This window comes from Pezoporus wallicus, unplaced genomic scaffold, assembly GCF_028554395.1.
Source record: "Pezoporus wallicus isolate ANWC-B61680 ecotype Strahan unplaced genomic scaffold, APGP_CSIRO_Pwel_v1 contig_2132, whole genome shotgun sequence".
In the NCBI taxonomy this organism is placed as follows: Eukaryota; Metazoa; Chordata; class Aves; order Psittaciformes; family Psittacidae; genus Pezoporus; species Pezoporus wallicus.
In genome coordinates, this window is record NW_026637551.1 from 1,645,541 (window position 1) to 1,668,097 (window position 22,557).

A 22,557-nucleotide genomic window follows, 5' to 3' on the forward strand; every position below is an offset into this window, starting at 1 on the left:
TTAAAATCTTTTAACTTACTGAATCTTTTCATAATGTCATAAGAAAACAACACCTTCAGACTACAGAAAAATCAGTTTTGTGGAACTTGTAAGTATAGCTATTTTAGCAGTGATTAAGGAAAGTATGTGATGAAACCTCAAAAGTTTTAAGCAAATTAACACAAGTCCCTGTGAATTAAAAAAAAAAAGTCTTAAGTTAGACTGCAAGCATATACCTTAGTCTGCTTGCATCTCACTGTACCATCTCAAAAGTAAATAGCATGTGTGTTAGTGCCTGAAAGGGCCCACAATAACATTCTATACTTGAAGTCAAAGAGAGATTAATGAGCATCTCTGAACATACCTTTATTCTTTAAGAAGCAAAAGCACTAGATGTTTTAAGCTTTCAATATTGATCATACTGTAGACAATATTGGTTACTGTAGTCTTTATACTAGATAGTGGACTCAAACTCCAGAATTTGTAACAACATCATCATTTGCATCTTGCAAATGCATTTTGTGTGGTCATGAAAGGCTGCAAGGATTCTGAAGTTCAAAGTGCGGGTTAGTAAAACCCATTTTTAGTTGCTCTCTCACCCATAATCCTTTCTCCCAACAACTGTATACTGAGGAACAGATTACTATTAGAAGAATTTGAAATGTAATTGCAACCTTTCTTTGATTTATAAATTTGTCATTCTTCTTCCTCTCTAACCTTCTGGAGCACAATAAGGCAGAGGTATTAGCAGCTCTTCATGCTGAGACACAGTGGAAAGACCCCAACCAAAGGGACCAGATAAGCTGCTCTTCACCTCTATAGCTCAGTTATTGGAATTTTGGTCTTGGAGGCTATAAGGGAATGAAATGGTGTTCAAGGACAGACTTGTTGCATAAAGGAGGGGAAAAGAGCACAATCCTCACATCTAATTGCGTTTGAAAGAAAGGACTGTGCCATTCTAAAAGGACATTTTTAGAGGAGGGCCACGAGGACGATCAGGGGGCTGGATCACCTTCCATATGAAGACAGGCTGGGAAAGTTGGGGCTGTTCAGTCTGGAGAAGAGAAGGCTTCATGGAGACCTCATAGCAGCCTTCCAGTATCTGAAGGGGGCCTGCAAGGATGCTGGAAGAGGGACTCTTCGTCGGGGACTGCAGTGATAAGATAAAGGGCAATGGGTTTAAACTTAAAACAGGGGAAGTTTAGGTTAGATATGGGAAAGTTCTTTCCTGTGAGGGTGGTGAGGCACTGGAATGGGCTGCCCAAAGAAGCTGCGAATGCTCCATCTCTGGCAGTGTTCAAGGCCAGGCTGGATGGAGTCTAGGGTGACATTGTTTAGTATGAGGTGTCCCTGTCCACGGCAGGGGGGTTGGAACTAGGTGATCTTAAAGTCCTTTCCAACCTTAACTATTCTATGATTCTATTACGTTCTGCATTCCCAAGTAGAAGGAGGTGCTTCTGTGAAGCCTGGATATTTTGGGGGATTAAACATATTAATTTTAGTAGAATTTCCTTTTCTCTGCTTTAATAGCTGGCTCATTAGTGTCCTAGCTTCTGTGGATAACATTCTTAGTTGCCAAATACATTGTGGAAGGGGCATTAAAGAAGGGCACTAAAGCCTGGGCCGTACTTTTCACTGTGTGCCAACATGCCAAGTGTTTTTCTCCCATGTGGTGTTACATGTGTACTGCGGTGTACTAGCTGCGAATTTAAAACTCCAGTCCTGTACTTCCAGCTGTGGTTAAATGAAACTTATTTTTGCCTATGATGTCACTGTTTTAAGATGGATTTCCATTCAGATACAGGAGCTTTAGAGTAGTAGGCCTGAGACAGAATGGTCTACATTTTTTTTCGTGAATTAGCCCTACATTTCTTTATCTCTCTTTGTGGAATTTTTAGCTTATAAATCAAAATTTGATTTTGTTTAGAATGGGCACGGGAGACATCTTATTTCAATTTCCATGCAGAGTACCTTGTGTTAATGGGCATTTGGTTAGAAAACGTGAACTTGAGTTCTTGTTGATCGCAGCAAACTTTAGGTAATTTGTGTGAAGAATAGAACGTCTAATTCAAAGGCAATCTTACAATCTTTTGTTATATACTTCTACTTGATAGTCAATTGAGGATGAACTTTCTTGGAGTTTACAAAGCTGTTCTTTCACTACCCTCTGCTGGACATAAGAGAGGAGTCCATGGGAAAATACTTGTGTTTCAATAATGAAGGAAAATGGTAGATGTAGAGTATTTTTCTTTTTGTACAATGGCACTCTTATGAAAGATTGTATCTAATACACTATATTATATAGGAATGAAGGTGGAAAAAAGTATGTGCCCCCCTTTTTTTTTTTTTTTTTTTTTTTTTTTAATATTTGTCTGGTTTCATTCTTCAGTGTGGGAACTGCAAGCCATCCTGTTCCCGCTATGTGGATAATTAAAGAAGAAGAAGAATAATTGCTGATAGTGCAGCTGGGTCTTGAGTAAGCCAGGGAGTGTTTGGGGGCAAGGTTAGGCTGGGAAGCAGCCTGGGGAGTGATTGTTTATAGAATGGAATTTATAGTGACTGAAAATGGTCACTGCAAATGATGTAGTTGCTGTTTGGCTTCATGGCTCAGACCCATATCTGTAAGCTATATATTACCATGCTAGAGTGAATAAAGGTGAACTAGTTGTGAAAGTAGTGTGTGAGTGTGTGTGTGTGTGTGTGTGTGTATGTGTGTGTGTGTGTGTGTTTAGTCTCTTTCTTTACAGATGCTGCACTTCAATATTTTGAACATGTTCTAGAATAAGTCATTTCTAGTTTATAGAGTTAGAAACGACAAGAAAGACTAACAGCAAGTTTCTGTGGATTCTTCAGCTGAAAGGTAGCTGTTGGTATAATGTCTAACGGGCTAGCTTTTCTAATTTGCAGTGATACCAATGTGGTAACACTGCATGGACAGTGTTACCAATGTGGTTAACACTGCATGGAGTCCTGAAGTGGAACACATACTTCATACTGTGGAAAATTTAGATTGGGAACTTTATTATCATTCTGCATCTTTAGCCTGAGAATAAGCAGTCACACAAGTTCTTGATGTGTTTATATTGAACTTATCAATATACTACTGTTTTTGTTAATCAGTTTTCTGGAAGCAGTGTATTTCATTTTAGCCTTTAGCTCCATTGCTCTGCAAAGATGATTTATTGAGAAATATAAAGCAATTTGTATATAAAAAATACGTTTATTGTGGTGTGTCTAGTTGGCAGAAAGAGTGGGAAAGCTGTTTGACAAACAGTGGAGGAAAGGGGAATGTGGATTTTGCCATAAGGAAAAGAAATATTAGTTCATAAATTTCAAACTCATTGTCTTGTTCACAGAAATGTAGTCATTCTCTATTGTTTGTTTTATGTGTTTGACTGTGCCAACTCTTAGGAATCTGGAGCTCAAGGTCTCTTGGATTTTTTTAAGCCTTTCTCATGAGGCCTGAAAAATGTCTCATAACTTGGTCCATTTTATTTCTGAGATGGATATGTTGCCATACTTCTGAGACTTTGAGTTACCATTTAAAGAATGTTCCCTTAGCTTTCACATTGCCTTTCTTGCTTTTCCACCTGAAAGTCCACCTCTGCATTTGCTGAAGGTGTATGTATATGCAATAGTGTAAAGCTGTGGGTGTATTAAATTTCTTACTGTATCTAAGTCAGTGAAACATAAATTTAGGTCCTGGGTAAAAACACTCTCCTCCTCCCTGCCCCGTGAAACCCACAGACCTTGTATTTTTTTTTTTTTTCTCTCCTATTTCACTATGACCTGCAATGGTACATAAGTTATAGCTCTCATAAGAAAGACTTGAAAAAGCTTCAAGCAGTGCAAGAGAGGACACATTCCTCAGCTAGTTAACAGTGCTACTGGCTAAAATTTAAACTACTTTTTGTCCTATATGACTACATGCTTCTTAATGTCTTACCCTTACTTAAGCCTCTGCTTTCTAGTGTCTCCACAACAGGCATCTAGGAATTCTAGCTAGTCTGACTGTCTTGTATATCCTCTAAGCATTTTACGTAGCGCTACCTTTGTGGTGGCTCCGAAGTTCATGTTTCTCCAGAGACAAGCTCATTGTCATAATGGACTTTCTGAAAGGACCTTTCTCTTAATTGTCTCTTGAGCCATTATATTATTCAAGTCAAATTTGAAGGCTGGACTTAGCTCATTATCAGACCAAAGTTATATGAATATTTATGTAGCCCTCTGCAGGAGTTAGTAAAAAGTCACAGGTTAATCTTGTCTGTGTATGAATAAAGTAACAGTATCAGTTCATGAACTGTTGCAGGGGTTTGCCAGAATCAAAAGGGACATCAAACGAATTGTTTGTAGTTAAGTAACTTTATAGTTACTAAAAGGTTGTTTATTATCCGGACAGGAGATGGCTCCACCTTACCATGATCAAGAATCATCAGCGTTTCTAACAGTAGGTTGAAATGGTCAGCACATCTCCCAAAGATGAGTTTAGATCTGACCTCCTGATTTGAATTATACAGAAATGTTTTTAAGTAGAAAAAAGAAGGATCTTAATCTGAATATGGAAGCACACAAGCAGTGTGGGTGGATGATGATCCAGATAGAAGATACATGTGTCCTCTTCACTTTAACCTTTATCTTGGCTGAGAATTTCGGATAGGGATTGAATCTCAGCCATGGGGAAGTGTCAGTATCCTGACAACTTGTTAGTAAAATGAAACTGAAAAATCTTGCAGAAGTGGTCTAAGTAGAAGCAGAGAAGAGGAAAAAATACTTCTGTTACTGTATCTATTTCTGTTACTGTGTCTAACCTTAGTAAATATACTTTTATATTTTTCCTGGGTTTTTTTTGTTGCTTATCTGATAAAGGGTATTTTGATGTACATGCAAATGTCAGATGATTACATTTTCATGGCTGTGGCATCACATAAATGTAGGATACTGAATTATTCTTTCAGTACATACTGCCCCAGTATTCACAAATGTGGCAGTACTTAGAGCAAGTGCTGAGGGTCTGAGAAAAGTGAAGCCACAAGGGCCAGTTTGGAAAATGGTGTTGCAAACTGTTAATGTGCAGAAAGTATCTCCTAGAAACCACATTAGCATTGACGTGTAACAGGACACTGGAAAAAGTGGCTGAACCCTAAAGGATAAAAGATGTAGCATTGTTGCCTGGCATTGAAGTTTTCATAGTGATTTTTGTATGCTGTTTCTCAAAAGTCGCAATTCTGTCTGTGCTGTAATGGAAACATCCTAGATATCTGTGGTTTTTAATTAAGACGGAAATCGACTGAACTTGAATATCTCAGGAAACTTTGGAGATTGCATGGTATGGAATACCCCTTTGGCTAGTTTTGGTCAGGTGTCCTGTCTCTGCTCCCCCTTGGCTTCTTGTGCCCCTCCTCATTGGCAGAGCATGAGAGACTGAAAAGTCCTTGATCAGGGTAAGTGCTACTCAGCAACAACTAAAACATCTGTGTGCTATCAGCATTGTTCTCAGACTAAAGCCAAAACACAGCACTGCACCAGCAACTAGGAAGAACATTAACTCTATCCCAGTGAAAACCAGGACAGCTCCCTAGTATAAGAGAGACATGGATTTCCTGGAGCAAGTCCAGTGAAGGGCTATTAGAATGAATAAGGGTCTGAAGCATCTCTCAGATGAGGAGAGGCTGATGGAGCTGGGCCTGTTCAGCCTAGAGAAGAGAAGGCTCAGAGGGAATCAGATAAACATATATATACATATCTGAAGAGAGGGTGTCAAGAGGATGGGGCCAGAGTCATCTTGGTGGTGCCAGGCAAAAGGGCAGGAGGCAATGGGCATAAACTAAACTGCCAGCAGTTACACCTGAACTTGAGGAAGAGCTTCTTTACCATGAGGGTGTCCAAGCACTGGAGTAGGTTTCTCAGAGAGATTGTGGAGTCTCCTTCACTGGAGATATTCAAGAGCCATCTGGACACAAGCCTGGGCATGTGCTTCAGGTGACCCTGCCTGGGCAGGGAGGTTGGACTAGTTGACCTCCAGTAGTCCCTTCCAGCCTAAATCATTCTGTGAAACCAGAAAGTAATCCCATTTGACTCCCAGTTGAGAGACTGTGGTTTGGTGTCTGTGGCCTGCAGCCTTTCTTTATAACTTGTTTTCATACAGCTGCGTCTGTCTAGACAGGTGTATAAAGTTTTCAGACTCATATGGCTCAATAAAGATACAGATGCTCACCTTTTGTCTGATACAGAGAGGTTTGCCTGGCTAACATGATTCTGGAAGCAGTGTCTTTGCATTTGTCAGACAGGAACATCATCCCATTTCTCTTTTTGGAATTTTTAGTATGGTATTACAGGATAGATTCATACCTGAGCTTTCTCTCACAGTGCATAGTGGATTGTTCTCACTAGTAAGGCATGCAGCTTCTCATTGAGAAGGAAAGTGCATATGGGTATCAGAAGAACTTGTTTGAACCTTTACTAGCAAAACAGCCAATATTTTCTATGTAGTGGGTGTTTTTTTTTTTGTGGTTTTTTGTTTGTTTTTTTTTTTTATTCAGCTATATTATTCCCAAATAAAACTTCAGACTCAGCTTTGAAGCCACGTGCAACTGCTGTGGCTGATGTGTACTTGCATAAACAGTGATTCCAAGAGCAACCTGGTCTAGTGGAAGGTGTCCCTGTCCATGGCAGAGAATTTGGAATGAGATATCTTTAAAGTCTCTTCTAACCTAAACCATTCTATGGTTCTGTGATCATGGCGGCTTGAGGAGATAGACTCTAAAGATTTATACCAAGAATTGACACCTATATGCTGTTTGTGTCGTGGTTTAAACCCAGCTGGCAATCCAGAACCACGTAGCTGCTCGCTCACTCCCCCCCCTTCCTCCCGCTGCTCCTGGAGGAATGGGGAGGAGAATCGAAAGAATGTAACTCTCAAGGGTTGAGATAAGAACAGTCCAGTAACTAAGGTATAACACAAACCACTACTGCTACCACTGTTAATAATGATAAGGGAGATAAGGGAAAAGAATACAACCGCTCACCACCTGCCAACTGATACCCAGCCTCACCCCGGCAGTGATCTAGCCTTTCCGGGTAACTGTTCCCAGTTTTTTTTACTGGGCATGACGTGCTGTGGTATGGAATACCTCTTTGGCTACTTTGGGTCAGGTGTTCTGTCTCTGCTTTCTTCCAGCTTCCCCTCCTCCCTGGCAGAGCATGAGATTCAGAAAGTCCTTGGTCAGAGTAAACATTACTGAGCAACAACTAAAAACATCGGTGTTATCAGCGCTGTTCGCAGGCTGAAAGTCAAAACCACAGCACTGCACCAGCTACTAATAAGGAGAAAAATGGCTGCTACTGCTGAACCCAGGACAGTTTGGGAGAATTTAATTGCCCCAGTTTTTTGTTCTTGCAGATGCCCTCACTCAAGCTGTTATTTAGCCTTAATTTTTCTTCTTGGGACTGAAGAAATCTAACATTTCTAGGGGGCTCCATTTGAAAACAGAAGTTAACCATTTTGATAGTGCCTTGCATCTCTGGTTTCAGCTGAAGAGAGGCTAAGATGAAGGCATAGTTCTACTTTGGACTGGTGTTCAGGAAATAAAATAAGACTTAGAAGCCAAATGCAGTACTGAGCTTGTGTATTAGTTATTGTGCCTAAAAACTTTACTTGCGGAATCACTTTGTTTTTCCATTTCAGTTTTTGCTAGGAGAGTAGACACTTGAAGAAGCCAATCAAAGACAGAAAAGCATTTTTACTCTTGAGGGTGTGCAGTAAAATATTCTCAGTGAAGTTTCTATTTCTTCATTTTGTTTTTTAAAAATTACATTTCCCACTTTTAATATTGTGATAGGTACCTTCCTCACTATTTCCTTTATTCTTCTCCTCAAACTTAGAATTATTTTACCGCTGACTTTTATAATGTTATTAAAAAAGAAATGAGATCCACATCACTTACATTTATTGTTCACTGACCACTTTTACTAGGCTGGCAACATTCTTGTATAAAACCATCCATTGACAAATGTCAATCTGTTGGAGGATAACTAATGAGTTCTTCCAGACTGAAGCAGGAGGAAGTTTGCAAATTTTTTCATTAAGGGCAAAAGGTAGTAGGAGAGCCTAAATCAAGCAATTTTGAGAATAATCTTAGCAGTATCAATGTACAGTGAGAGTGTTTGTGCAAGATTTGTGATTTTTTTTTTTTTTTTTTTTTTAAATTAAGTATATTAAACAGATTAAACTCCTGGGAAGAGGCAAGGTTTAAGCTTTTTGTCAGACCTTACTGTGAAGTAAGCTTGGTAAGCTCTGTGCTGTTGCCACTTTTCTCTTTACTAGGCCTTCCGTGGACATCAGTTTCAAAAGTCTTTCTTTTTGTGTGTGTGTGTGTGTGTGTGTGTGTGTGTTACACAAAGAAAGTTTCAATTTATTGCCAAGAGCTTTTATTTTAACATCTGTTAATGTTTCTCTTCTTTTAAACATTCAGAATCAAGATGCAATCTTATATGCTACTTTGTTTTACTTTTCCAAAATCAGTAACATTGATTGTATTTATATAACCTGAAGTGTGCTTAGGGTAAATGAGTTTTTAATATTAATTCCTTTTTCTTGATCTTCCTGATATAACTTGAAGCCAAGAGATGTTTTGAGATGAATTTTTCTTTTAAATTCAGCTATCAGTCAAAGTGAAAAGATTTTATTGATTAAAAAGCAGTGTAGTTAAGATTGCATGTGAATTTCCATTATAGCAGATGTGTAGTTACTACTTTACTGGTAAAGGTATTTTTTCTTTATCTGAGCATACATATCCGGTGATTGCTTTTGTGTTTATTGTAACTTGAAAGAAACGTTTTCAGCCTGGATCAGATAAAAAAAAAAAAAAAAGTCTAGTAAAAATGGGCACTGCTTTTTGAACTTTCTGTTGGCTATCAAAATTTCCAAGTAGATTCCTGCCATAGTCATTTGTGTTTTTCTACTTTCCTAAATGTTGTAAGAATGGATAAGAAAGATGCAACAGTTTTAATTCAGAGAATCCCATTTTGCTTAGATAATTCATGCATGTACAGATGTTCTGTTGTGTAATGAGACATAGGAATTGACAGAAGAAATCAGGATATTTGTTAAAAGTGATCATGAACGTCTGGTAATTGCTAGACAAAATCAGAATAGTTACGGGTCAAGGAATGCAACAGTAAAAAAAATACTAGATTAGTACTTTAAAACATTGCGGAGTTCACAGATTTTTGTTGTACGGAAACTACGACTACTTTTGGGCTGCAAAGCAATCTGTCATGGGCACCTTAATTGGAATTTAAGTGCCAAAGCCAGCATATTTTTGAGGAATACTCTTACCTTCTCTGACCTTCCTCTGTCTTATATTTTCATGTGTCTTTATGTTGTGTATCTAATTATATTGCCTTAGCTGACAACTTTGGTGAAAAAGAAAATAGTAAGGGAATAGGCGAAATATTTAACTTGGTCTTTCTGCCTTTTGGCTGCAGATGCAATTTTCTTAATTGTAAAAAATGCAGAAATAGCATAAGGCTACATCAGTTTCTTTAAATATAAAATAATAAATATTCTAGATATGTAAAAATTATTTCTGTGCTTATTTGTTGGTATGAGTTTTCACAGTTCCAAAGCACAAGTAGTTCAGCCATGTTATCTTGGTGAACAAAGTCCTAATATACTGAACGAATAGAATAATCTTTATGTCATGTTTACTACCTCTCTGGACTTAAGTTTTTCAAAATGTACTTTTAGGCAGCTACAGTGAGAATAAAGAAACTGGAAAAAAACACTGAAGCAGAGAGAGCAGCACATTTGGAATCCAAATTCAATTCAGAAATCATCCAGGTAAACTTTTTGTTAAATACTTTGTAGGAGTTTACAGTAAAACAGTTGAAGTGGTAAAGATGTAATCTTGAAAAGATGTTAAGACTACCTACTTGCTTTAGTGAAAACACTGAATAGGTTTTTTGCAACAAGTGTTAAAGTTGTAATAGCTAATGTATAAAAGGAAACAACAGAAAAATACCTGCTTTTCAGGGAACATTAAAGTTATTAGAATACAAAGATGTTATTTTATTTTCTTATTTGAAGTCTGAGAATTCCCACTAGCATTTAAACAGTGAGGGGAAAGAAAATGTTTCACAATAATTAAACACTATACTACTGTTTCAATATCTTGCCCTGTATCTTTTGAATGGGCCCTTAGAGCAATTTGGAGATAGAGTGCATAGGTCCAACTTTTCCAGGATTGAGAGCTTGGTGCATTCTGAAACTACAGTTCCAAATGTGATTATTCGGAGTACATTCAACTTCACAGTTATAATACTCTCAGTTGCCAGTAAAGATTGATTATATGAAAAAAGTGTAGCATATATACTTAGGTAAAATGTAATATGAAAATTAAATGTTTGTGTTATTAAGCTGTATCACATTGGGTGTGACCCAGTAAAGCAATTATGGATTACTTTAAAAAGCAAGTGATAAAAAGCTGAATGATGGTTGCTTAGTAACCTCCTACTAACAAACCCTTCACACTGGACTTCTGAAAAACTAAGCAAAAAAATGAAAGTTTGATTTTTTTTTTTTTTTATTTTCTGAGTAAGTAAAATAAGTATTGCCATTCTTCACTCAGTTGTTTTCTTATTCTCATCATCTTCTCTGTGCACAGGCACTCAGTTTTTCTAAAGTGATGATTAAATTAGTGGATTTAGTTTTCTTAATTTCCTCTCTCTACTTTTACAACATACAACGGAACTGGAGGGTAACATTCCTTACAGTAAGAGACTTATCTTTTACGAGTGAATGGTAAGCTTTTCTTCCTTGTTTGTATACATGAACGAGCTTCAAGTGTGTTTTGTGCTGAGTGGAAATACAGCCTTTACTGTTAATTCCATGCTTCCATGATCTACTTAAAAAAAAAAAAAAAAAAAAAATCCTCTGGAAAATTTAGTAATAGCTGAAAAACGAAAAATCCAGACACCACCAAAGGAAAACAAAAGTTGCTTCTGGTCAGTGTATCTATTTGTTTTAATTTTGAACTGTATGTATTCATGCATTTTTACATGTGTTCGATGCTTTCTGTATATATACTTCCATATAGAATTACTATAATATAGTTTACCAGTAAAGCAAAAGACAGCATAGAACAGCATTGAAGATCATGATAGTTTTTCCTAACTTGCTTTAATTGCTTTCTTATCACTTGGTAGTTAAGAATTCGAGACCTTGAAGGAGCTTTGCAGGTGGAAAAAGCCAGCCAAGCAGAAGCTCTTTCAGATTTAGAAATGATCAAGAAAGAGTTTAAAGAGGTAGAAAATGCATATGAGAGAGAAAAATGCAATGCCCAAGAGAACCTGGAAAAACTCAATGTGTAAGTTAACTTTTAAATTCATTGTAAAGTGGCAATAGTCAGCTTCAGTACCACTTCTAGTTTACGTTCTTTCTAGTTTTCACTCACTAGAAAACAGTCTGATGCAATTTGCCAAACTCAGCCAAAGTTCCGAACCTGGCATTCCATTAATAAGTTCATATCAGTAACCATACATATTATGAGTAGGTAGAGAAAATAACTGATCTGTTGTAGATTATTTGCCAAAGCACAGATGTTGAAAATAATAGGTATGATAGGGTCCTGTTTCCAGTAGTGTTTGAGAGGAGTGTAGCAAAACATACGTGTCAGGTTTATAACAACTTTTTGTTTTCTGTATACACTTATTATGAAAACAATACTTTTTTTACTTCAGTGAGCTAGATAAATCTTGAAGATTTCTGTTTTGAAGTTGTGTATAATTTATAGTGGATAGTCTTCATTTTCAGCTTTTGAATAATTGTGGAAAGTTTTAACTTTGTAAGAAGGAATAGAAAAAGGGGTGAAGTATGTGAGAACAGGCACAATTACTTGGGATTCTGATTCCCTTCGTGCTCAGCGCATTCTTTTGTGTCTGTGGTAACAGATGGCTTTTGGAAGAACAGCTTTATTATATTCCCCAGACGGATAGAGGATGTACAGTACTAAGTTTTCTTCCCTGGGTGAATCAAGTAGATAATTGGACTGAGAAGATGTCAGGAAGAAGAATCGTGTTAGAAGACAGAACCAAGGAGTAGGTGAAATAAAGGAAAGTGGTAGGTGAAGTTTAGAGAAAGAGGAAGTTTAAGAGGACTTAAAGCAGGTGGCACACAGTGGGGGTATTGGCAGAGACTAGAGCTAGTAGAATGGATTGGAAAAAGACAGAGGTGTCATCTCTTTTGATCTAGGATGATATGGGTCTGTGCATATAAGTATTTATATTGACTTATTCAAGCAAGCAGTAGTGGAGGGCAAAAGAAGCTAGTTTTCCTCCAAGTAAGGAGGTTTTTGTGCCTGGGCCTGAGAGAGTCTTTCTATATGCGTGGTTACAGAGATGCTTTTAGTAAAATAGTTGAAACCTGTGCTGTATTATAAACACAGCAGAACTGCCCAGTTTTTTATCTTTATAGGTCTTTTGAAAATTAATGTGAATCTGAACACACGGGTTGTTCATTTTAACTTTCGTAACAATTGTTCTCTTGGGAACTCCTCTTTTAGCAAATTTTTATTTTCATGTTGCTACAAGATGTTTTATCTTGGATATCTGTGCTCAGTAGCAATTTTCAGTAGAAGATCCTCTGGGAAGATTCCTTTTGGCCCCTCATGAAATTCATAAAATGTATGGGTTCCTCACCTGCATTTTTTTATAATGATTTTGATTGGTTGATTTTATCACACTAGACCCAGATTGTATGCATGTACACTTAGGTTTTCTTAACAGAGTTGGTCAGAGCATTTAATTCTGTGAATTATAATAGTTTCTCAGATGAGCAAAGACCTGTTACCTCAAGAAGTAGTCTTAAGTAGAGTACTGCATGCACATGGAATAATGCTGCCCAATTGTGAACTGTGTGGAGCTATACTGTCTCTTAGGTATTGAACAGTGTTTCAGTAACACTGTATTTTTTCTAAGCATTTAGCTGAGTGTAATTTGCAATTTTGAGGTTAGCAACAGACATGAGTCTTTTAAAGCCTGAATTATTCTGTTATTAGCATGAATATGTTCTGAGAATCAAGGGATGATGATAGATATAAAATGTAAGCTAATTAGAAGCATTCTTAATGGTAGCTTAAGCATCTGTTTAGGAATTTTCCAAACCATTAGAACTTTACAAGTTTTACCACAAGATCTGCCTTTCAAATTTGAAGTTAGTAGTATTAGTTAAAAATTGTGAAAATCCGCAAGAGATAATTTTCCAACAAGTCTTTGAGTTAAGGATACATTTTGGTATTAGACTATTAAAAGAATAAAAAAAAAAAATTGGTTTTTTAGAGACTGTTTTTTTTTTTTCTTCTATAGAAATAACCAGACCAGGCAATACAGTTCTTATGGTTGTGGTACCAGTTGCATTAGGAGTTTCAATGTTGGTACTTACAGAGAAGTAATACTTCTCTTGTGTTGCTAAAATACAACAAGAACCTTAAACAGCCTTTCCCTTTTTCTTTAAACTGGTTAATTCTGTTCAACACTTCTTTCTCAGGAAAGATTCGCCCTGGTTTGTGTCAGTTTATTTTTTGTTGTTGGTTGGTTGGTTTTGGTTTTTTGTTTGGTTTTTTTTTTTTCCTGCTTGTTTGTTTTTTCATTTTGTTTTATTTTTTTCCTGGTATGAATGAGAAATTTTGGTTACTTAAAGCATCTGTTCTCTGTGTTAATTGGACATCAGAATAAACTTTGTCTAATATCCAGAATAGTACTTTTCACTACTTGTAATCATCTGTTGATTCAGGCAATGACTCCTAGCAGCTTCTGCCAACTGAGTTTTTGAAAGCAAATTATCTTCTGTGCTTTTAGAGAATGCAAATACTTCCATGAAAGTTGATGCAGTTAAACAGTTGGTGGTTTTGTTAATAGGGCTTGAAGAAACAGAAACAGCCTGTCCTTATAATTTTGTTAGTCCAGACACCTGAATTTCCAGATTCCCATCTATAAAGATGGGTAGTGAAGGTCAAGCTTTGTCTCAGATGGACATCTGTATACTCAGTTCCCGTGAGGTAATTATGTGTGGTGGGCATGTAATACCTTGTCGGTTCTTGTGCCCTTTTTAGTCTTTGAAGCTTACAAGTATTAGTAACATTGGTGAATATCAGTGATTGCGTTCACTAGATCCCTCAAGAGAGAATACAAGAGCCTTTGATCTACTTACCTTTGAAGGCTGTGATCCCTGGACTCCAGACAATGTCAGGAGCCTGGCTTTTTCTTTTAAGCTGTGATTTGACATCCTACCATAATTTCTCTTTCTCTGGAGGAGTCCTCTGGATTTTGTCCTAAGGCTTTAGTCTTTGGAAAGTCTTGGAGGGTTTCATTTGTTGTGTTAGAACGCTTGTATATCTTTATAGCTGGACTTGAGTGGGATGAATGATACCAAAATTGGAAACTGTACAAAGCTGTGACAATTTCTTTTCTCAGAAAAAGATGGTTGTAATAACTAAAACCAAGCAAGCAGGCTTTTCTGGGTTGCATAATTTATTAATAAGCTCTGAACCCAGTAGCTCTATGTAAATTCGAAGCAACATGGGATTTGGGTCTCCATGTGAATTTACTTTTCTTGAAGAGTGAGATCGTGACATAGAATAAATTGGAACTGCTTTTTGCGTGTTTCTGAAAGCTGTGGGAGTAGAAGCTACTTTGGGGGACTGAAAATAGCAAGTTCTTTTTCTTAAGAATAAGAAGTAACCATCTACAACTAAAAGAAAAGAAAAACAGCCAGGCTGAAGCAGAAGCGCATAGATATATCGAGGACTGTTGAAGTAGTTGTTCAGCTAAAAAGACATGTGGATCTATGAGAAATAAGTCAAAGTCAGGAAGTGACAATATTGATTCAGAAGTTGGAAGAACTTGGAACTGTTCGCAGTACTTTCAGTTAGTGAGACAGAAGTGATAGAAGAGACAAGGAAAGGAGAGAAACCTAGATGTTCCCATTGCTAGGAGTTGCATCAAAGGATAATTCAGGGATTGAAGAGTATCTGTAGTCCAACCTCCTGTTCAAACCAGGATCAGGTATGAGATCAGGTTGCTCAGTGTTTTGTCCAGATAGGTCTTGAAAACCTACAAGAATGGAGATGACAGAACCTCTTTGGGAACCTGTTCCACTGTTGTTAAGGTAGAAAAAGTTTCTCCTTGTCTGAACCTCTTTGGATTCAATTTGTGACTGTTGTGTCTTGCTCTCTAGCCGCACATTGCTGTGAAGTGACAGGCTACATCTTCTTGATAACTTCTTTGTAGATACTGGGGGAGGCTGTTATGCATCCTGAAGTTCTCTCTCCTCCAGCTTGAATATCCCATGTGAGTGACCCTCCCCTTAGCTCACTCCAACTTTTCCCATGTTACGTGTGGTCGTTGTCCTAGAGGTGTTGTAATAAGTGCCAAATAAATAATTAATCACTTCTTCTGACCATGCTACTACTAATGCAGTCCAGGATGGTGTTTGCTGTCTCTGCTTGTATGCCATGCTGTTCTGGCTATCTTGCTGTCTACCAAGATTACCAGGTCCTTATTGAGCGTAGCTGCTTCTCAGCCAGTTACCAGCCGTACCACTCTTGCTTCCTGAAATTCATATCTTTGCACGTATCACTGTTGAATCTCAAAAGGTTAATGCTGGCCTGTTCCTCCTCTCTGGCTAGGTTCTAGGGAATGACAGCCCTTCTCTTAAGTGTATAAATTGTATTGTGTAGTCACCCACCTCCACCGAGTTCAGTGTTACCTTCAAACGTGGTAAAATTGCACTCTTGGCCTAATCCAGGTGATGGATAAAGGTGTTAAACAGATTCTAATCCAGAGTCCTACAGTATTCCACTTATCATCAACAACTACTGTCAGAGGTTTACCATCAAACCATTTTTATTGAAGTTGCAATTCACCTAGCTAGACTGAAGTCCTAACTTGGATATAAAAATACTGTGTGAGACAGTGCCAAAAGCCTCGCTAAAGCTGAGTTATATTTAATCAACTTGCTGTCCTTTTGTTCACAGATCTCTTTTTATCATAGAATATAACTGGGTTCCTAAAATCATAGAATAGTTAGGGTTGGAAGTGACCTTAAAGATCATCTAGTTCCAACCCTCTGCCATGGGCAGGGACACCTTCCACTAGACCAGGTTTCCCAAAGCACCGTCCAACCTGGCCTTGAACATCCCTCAGGGATGGGGCAGCTGCACCTTCTCTGGGCAACCTGTTCGAGTATCCCTCCTCTGTCATGGTAAAGAATTTCTTCTTAATGTCTAATCTAAATCTACCCTCTTTCAGTATAAAACCATTCTCCCTTGTCTTATCCCTTCATGTCCTTGTAAAAAGTCCCTCTCCTCTGAACAGATTTCTTGCAGGCCCCTTTTAGGTACTGGAAGTCTGCTGTAAGCTCTCTCCAGAACCCTCTTTTCTGCAGGCTGAACAATGCCAGCTCTCTCAGCCTCTCTTCTTAGGAGAGGTGCTCCAGCCCTCTGATCGTCTTCATAGCTGATCTCTTCTGGACTCATTGAGCAGGTCTATGACCCTCTTGTGCTGGGGGCCTCAGAGCTGATTGCAGCACTGCAGGTGGGATCTCATGAGAGCAGAGGGGCAGGATCACCTCCTTCAAGCTGCTGGTCATGCTTCTTTTGATACAGCCCAGGACATGGTTGGCTTTCTGGGCTGCAAGTGCACACTGCTGGCTCATGCTGAGCTTCTCATCAACCAACACCCCAAGTCCTTCTCAGGGCTGCTCTCAATCCATTCTCCATCCAGCCTGTATTTGTGCTTGTCACCTGACCTAGGTGCAGGACGTTGCACTTGGCCTTGTGATTGGGTTGGCCAGACATGATTTAGCCTTGGTAAATCCTCAGTGAATGATCCCAGTCACCTTTCTTTCATGAGCCCAGAAATTTGTTCCAGAAGGGCTTACTTCATGATCTTTCTGGGACTGAAATGAAGCTCTCTGGTCTATAGTTTCTTGGCTTGCCCTTTTGCCCTTTTTTGAATATGGTTGCAACATTCATATTCTCCATTTCTAGGTGCCTCCTCCAGTCTCTGGGACCTTTCAAAGATGATGAGCTGCCGCACTGTGACATTGGCCAGCTTTGTCAGAACCTTTGAGTGTAGGCAAGCTGGCCTCTTCAATTTTCATGGTTTGAGTTCTTACAAGTAAGCCCTGACTCAATCCTTGGTGGTAGCAATTCTCTTCTTTGAACACTTCTACTGATCATAGGGGCTTAGAAGACCTTGTCAGGCAAAAAAGGTGGAGTGTGGTGACCTCTGTGCTTTCTTCTATAGTCTGCATGCAGTTACCCAGTCTGTGTAGAAGCAGGTCCATGTTTTCTTTCCTACCTTAATGTATTTTTAAAATCTTTTTGTCATCATTTGCAAACATCAATTCTTGGTGAGCTTTTGGGTTTCCTGACACCATGGCTACATATTCAGGCAATCTTTCTAAAGTCTTCCTTCGATCCCTGTCCCAGCTTCTGTCTTCTATATGCTGTTGTTTGGCCTTGTAGCTTTCTCATGAATTGCCTGTTTAACCATGCCAGGCTCTTTAGGTATCTGTTCTGAGAACCAGGAGCACTAAGTGCAAGAAATGTTTGAAATTTTGGAGACAGTCTGCTGGAGGAAAAATTTGAAGCTACGCCATTCTACTCTATAGAGTAGAATATAGTCAGATATATGGAAAGTTTAGGAGCAACCTTTGTACTTTAAATAAGGGTTGATTATGCAAGACATGGTATAGTCTTTCTGAAGAGAGTTACTGTGTTAATTAAAATATGAGGAATTCAGCTTATTATATGTGCTTTAGAGCGTGTATCCAAATGACCATATGAATTTGACTGAAAGCTAATTACAGGCATTGGTAACAGAGGAGAACCTAACCACCTCTTGAAAAGTATTTCTTAGAAGAATGTGTAACTTCAGTTTAAAAAAAAAAAACAAAAAGAGGGACTTCAGAAGCAACATGATGTGCTAACATATGCATTGATTATGTTGAAAACTATGTAGTATAATTAACAAAAGTATTTTTGATAACTATTCTAATGCTGAAACTTTCCAGATTAGAAAGAGAGTGTATCTCCACAAACAAGCACATGAATGAGAAGATTGAAGAGAAGAAGAAGATAATTCAAGAGCTCTCTGAGATACTAGGGAATAATGAAGAAAACTACAGAGAATTGCAGGAGGAACTTGCAATGGTAAGACAAAAGGCACTCATTGTTTAGGTTTTTTTAAACATACTGTGAAGATAATCTGCATTTGTTGTCCTGAGCTGTGGAAGAGCTCTGCCATTGTGTTACTCTAATTTTACTGACTTCATTTTGTAGAACAGGAGTAAATACAGACCTAATTTAAAAATATATTTGAAGTGATATACCATGTATTTAACTGAATAGTTATTTGCAGAAAACTTATTTGAGAATATGGTTATGAGTAAAGATAACTTCTGTTTGCATTCCTAGCAAAGAAGGCACTTTGTAGGTATGGATTATGATTCCTTGTGGAGAATGTTCTAGCTTTCTACCCAAGTTTTTTTCTTTTCTAGACTTTTATTAGCTACTGTTGTAGGTTGAATTATTTCTGTTTTACATAACATTTTGGTTTAAGTGCAAGCATTTGACTGTAAAAAATGCTTGAGAATTGCTTATTTGAAAGTGACAAAGCAGGAGGATTTTATTTTTATTTTTTTTTAAATGTGGATTTGGCATTGGATGTATTTTACTACCTTATTTTCTGAAATCTCTCTTCTTTTACATGACCATTTGGCACCTTCCCACTGTCTCTACCCACCCCAGCTTTGACTAACAATTTTTCCATCCTGTTGCATAGCAGCAGGGACAAAGCAAAGATCTTAGGCTCTAGGAAACCTTCTCGCCTTCTATTATAGATTTCTATTTGCAGTATTTCTGTACTTAGCCAATGTAAACTTTTCTTGATACTGGCTTGCAGATTTCTCCTCTTTCATTTTGGAGCTGTGAGTATGGAAGGTGAACGTGGTCTTTTCCTGCTGCTGACAGGCATTGAACCAATCAGTTCAATGATTAAGAGCAGAGACCTGCATCAGAGGATCATCAGATGTATTGGTGTCTTATGTTCAGTTGATAGAGTTATTCCATACATTGTCTTAGTGTTACCCATTTCCTGGACAGATTGGTAACTAATAAACTAGAGAAAAATCAAATAAAACCACCCTTTTCCTTCTGTGAGAATCACAGCTTCTTCCGTGCAACTGTTAATGTATTGAAAGGCCTTTGCTCATGTAGTTAACCTGAAAAAGTTATCAGAAACAAAAGGAATATGAAGAGACAAAAGCAACTGTCTCCCCTAACTACAATCAGTAATGATTGCTATTTATTAATACAAAATACAATTCCAAGCAAAAAAAATCTCCTAGGAACCTTGAGCAGTTGCTGACTGTCTCTATGATACGAGTTTTCCTTTTCATTTTGTATTCCTTTGTAAAATTTATGTTATGCCTGATGAGTTCAGAGCAAAATTCTGTTTGTGACCAAGGTTTCTGGTAATGGCAACAATATTAAATGGTGTACTCAAAATGCATGTTACGTTACTGAAAGGTAAAAAGCAGAACAAATTGTCTCTGTTAAAAGAACTGTCTTATTCATAGAGCTGGTTGTTTTAATTGTTTTACTGGAATGATTTCAAACCACAAGACTGTCTTGAACAGGTAATAAAAATACTCATTTTCTGAGGACTTGGATTTGTGGTCCCCTATGGGATTAGATTTTTATCACCTTGGATGGCTTTGTATTTTTCCTGAAGACTTTTGTATTTGTTTGGGAAGCGGGAGTGCCTGTGTGTGGTCTTATTTACTCAGTCTGGATAGCTTTTTGTTATTTTTCTTCCCAAAATTAAAAACCAGATGACTATAGCAGAAACTAAGTGTAGATAATATTTTATATACTCTTATTAGCCTTCCCTACACCCATACTAAAATTGTGTGAAAATGTCAGTGTATTCTGTTCCCTTACATCCCCCTCCTGCTTTCCTGATCTATTCATCACTTTCTTCTATTTTATACTTGTTAGGCATCCTGAATATGTTCTTTCCACTTCAGTCTGATAATCTTATATTGGTTTCTCACTGTATTGCTATAATGCAAGTTAATGTTTTTCTTTGTAAAATATTTGGGAAATATAACCAGACTAGTGAAGGCTCTTTGTTTTTAGAAAAGCAGACTTACACAGGGACAAAATACATTCTTTGGAAATTTTACATGAAAAAGAACTTTTTTTATTACTCAGTTGAATGTATAGTGAAGTGGTTATGCTGCTTTTAATTTTAAATATCAGCATGTGGCAGAAGTTTGCCAGAAATCTGCATGGATCAAATACGATAGGATCTATTGGTATCAAACAAAACCGCTTATGAATGTTCAGCATGAGCAGGCTCTCAAGATTTCCATTATGTTTTTCTGAGGAAATTGGTCTCAAGCTTGTCTTTATTTCCAGCTAGGGCTCTTAGAAATTTTTAGCTTGAAGAATAGGTATTTGGAAGAATGGTGATTGTGATTCAGAACTTGTTTTAAATTGAAACAGCCCCAGCTGTATTCCTGTCCTGTGGAAAGAAGAGGTGTCTTCAATAGCTTTAAAAGTTACTCAGGATATTTACATTTCTGACACCTGATGTTCTTTAATGCTTAATATCAGACAAGCAAGAGACATTGAACCTTTATTTTATGGGTAACTTGCCAATTCACCAGAATTCATACAAGGAAATTGAAGTCATTAAAAAGAGTGTATTTTAGCATAAATTTCTTGTAATTCAGAAGAACTCTGTAGTCATTTCCTTCCCTTTGTGTAGACACTATCAGGAATAGCATAATTAGTGTTCAAGTAGTGTAATAGATTGCATCCAGAGTCTTGTCTTTTTCTTTGTGGCATATAAATCTTTCTCTTATACTCACGCACACAGTCATGCACTTGCAGGCATCTCTGCTGCGTGTAATAGCCTTGTAGGTTATCATAAACTGAAAGTCAGAAAAGAAGCATTTAAGAATCTTAATTCCTGGATGTAGGCATTAACTTCTTTAATGTAGGCATTCTGTTTTTTAACAGAAGTTTCTTAAGTATTGACTGAACAGACAATGAAACACCCTGAATATTATGATTTTGTTCTACAAATTCTGTGGGGTAGAATCTGCCTCTCAGTAGCAAAGATGTAAACTCATCTAGATGATTTATTGTCAACAAGCTTTTCAAGTAATAAAACAGGAGATGAAGTTTTCATGAATGTTGCACTAATTATTGTTAAATGTTATGTTACCTTGATTCTTGTTTTGCTTGCATTAACTCAGGGGTGGAGTGTTCCTACCCAGATGTGACTTCTGTTATTTTAATTTAGGAAGGCCAGTTATTCTGAAGCATATGCTTAAATGATCTTCTACAAAGAAACCAGTTTTGTAATTTATTCTGCAAGTGGAGAAGCCACTCAAGCTGTGATGTCCAAGTGTTTGAAGACAGGCATCTAAAAAATGCTTTTAAAGTTGCCAGTTCTGACAAAATTTTCTCTGATAAAAAAAGAAACCCAAACCCCCCAAAACCCAAAGAGATACTTCATCACATTCTTTCTCTGCACAGGTTGTTACAGATTTAGGGGTCTAGAGTGGCTCCATATGAAACTTGAGAATTTTGATTAATTCTATTTCAGGTGTTTAAAACTGAGACACTATGTTTCTTGAGAAATTCTATTTAATTTACACGTGGCTAGACACTTTTAAAAGACCCTCTACAGATTTTGGAAAGCTTTAACTAATATATGAGAACAAAGAAACTCTATGAAGTATTCAATAGCTAGATAACTTTAGCAGAAATAAATGGTAGCCTAAGGAGAGAGATTGTTAGTGAGGGTTTTGTTTTGGATTTTTTTTTTTAATAGTGCAGTTTATGCTTCCTTGCTTAAAATGTCTGCCACTGTTCTCCTCTACAGAACATCTCTCAAGTAAACCCCATGTTTTGTTAACTGTGGAGCAGTCATTTGGAGCCTGTTTCTGTAAATGCTTTGATTTGATTCTCCCAAGGTCATGTCTGGTAAACATGCCAGTGCTTTTGTAAAAATACTACCCAAATGCTTTTCAAGGCGTATCTGAACATACACTGCTTTTTGGTGGCTACGTGGATAATTCTGGCTTTGGCTCTTGCTCGGCCATCAGTAAAAGGGATTTGTACTGCAGACTAAGTGGGTGAATTAGTCCATGTGTGAGAGAGCTGTATAGGAAAATCCCAGTAACTGTAACCAAATCAAATCCCAGTAACTGTAAACAAAGTAGAGAAAGTTCCTTTTGGAATAATGACAGATTGTTGCAGGACTGGACCCAGTTCCCTGCATGATACTTTTTGGTAAGTTTTGATAAGGTTGTTTTCAGAAGGCCTCAAACTCCTGCCTATGTTTGAGATAGAGATGCACATTTGCAGCATCAGGCCATGTGGTCTATTCTGTAAGTGTGTGTAGAGTTAGTGTTTATTTCACTCAACAGTGGCTTTGGGAAAATTAAAAATCAGTGGGACTTATTTTTTGTCCTGGAGCAGGTGGTGGAGTGCGACCAAA

At 37.6% G+C, this 22,557-nt stretch overlaps 1 protein-coding gene across 1 annotated transcript in view; it reads left to right on the top strand.

Annotated features, from left to right (window-relative positions):
- The window catches only part of CCDC171 (coiled-coil domain containing 171), a 147,121-nt gene that overhangs the window by 17,660 nt on the left and 106,904 nt on the right, over window positions 1-22,557 (top strand). The window contains 3 exon segments of the mRNA XM_057406291.1: window positions 9,728-9,820; window positions 11,185-11,345; window positions 18,053-18,191. Coding sequence (XP_057262274.1) covers window positions 9,728-9,820; window positions 11,185-11,345; window positions 18,053-18,191 — 393 coding nt within the window.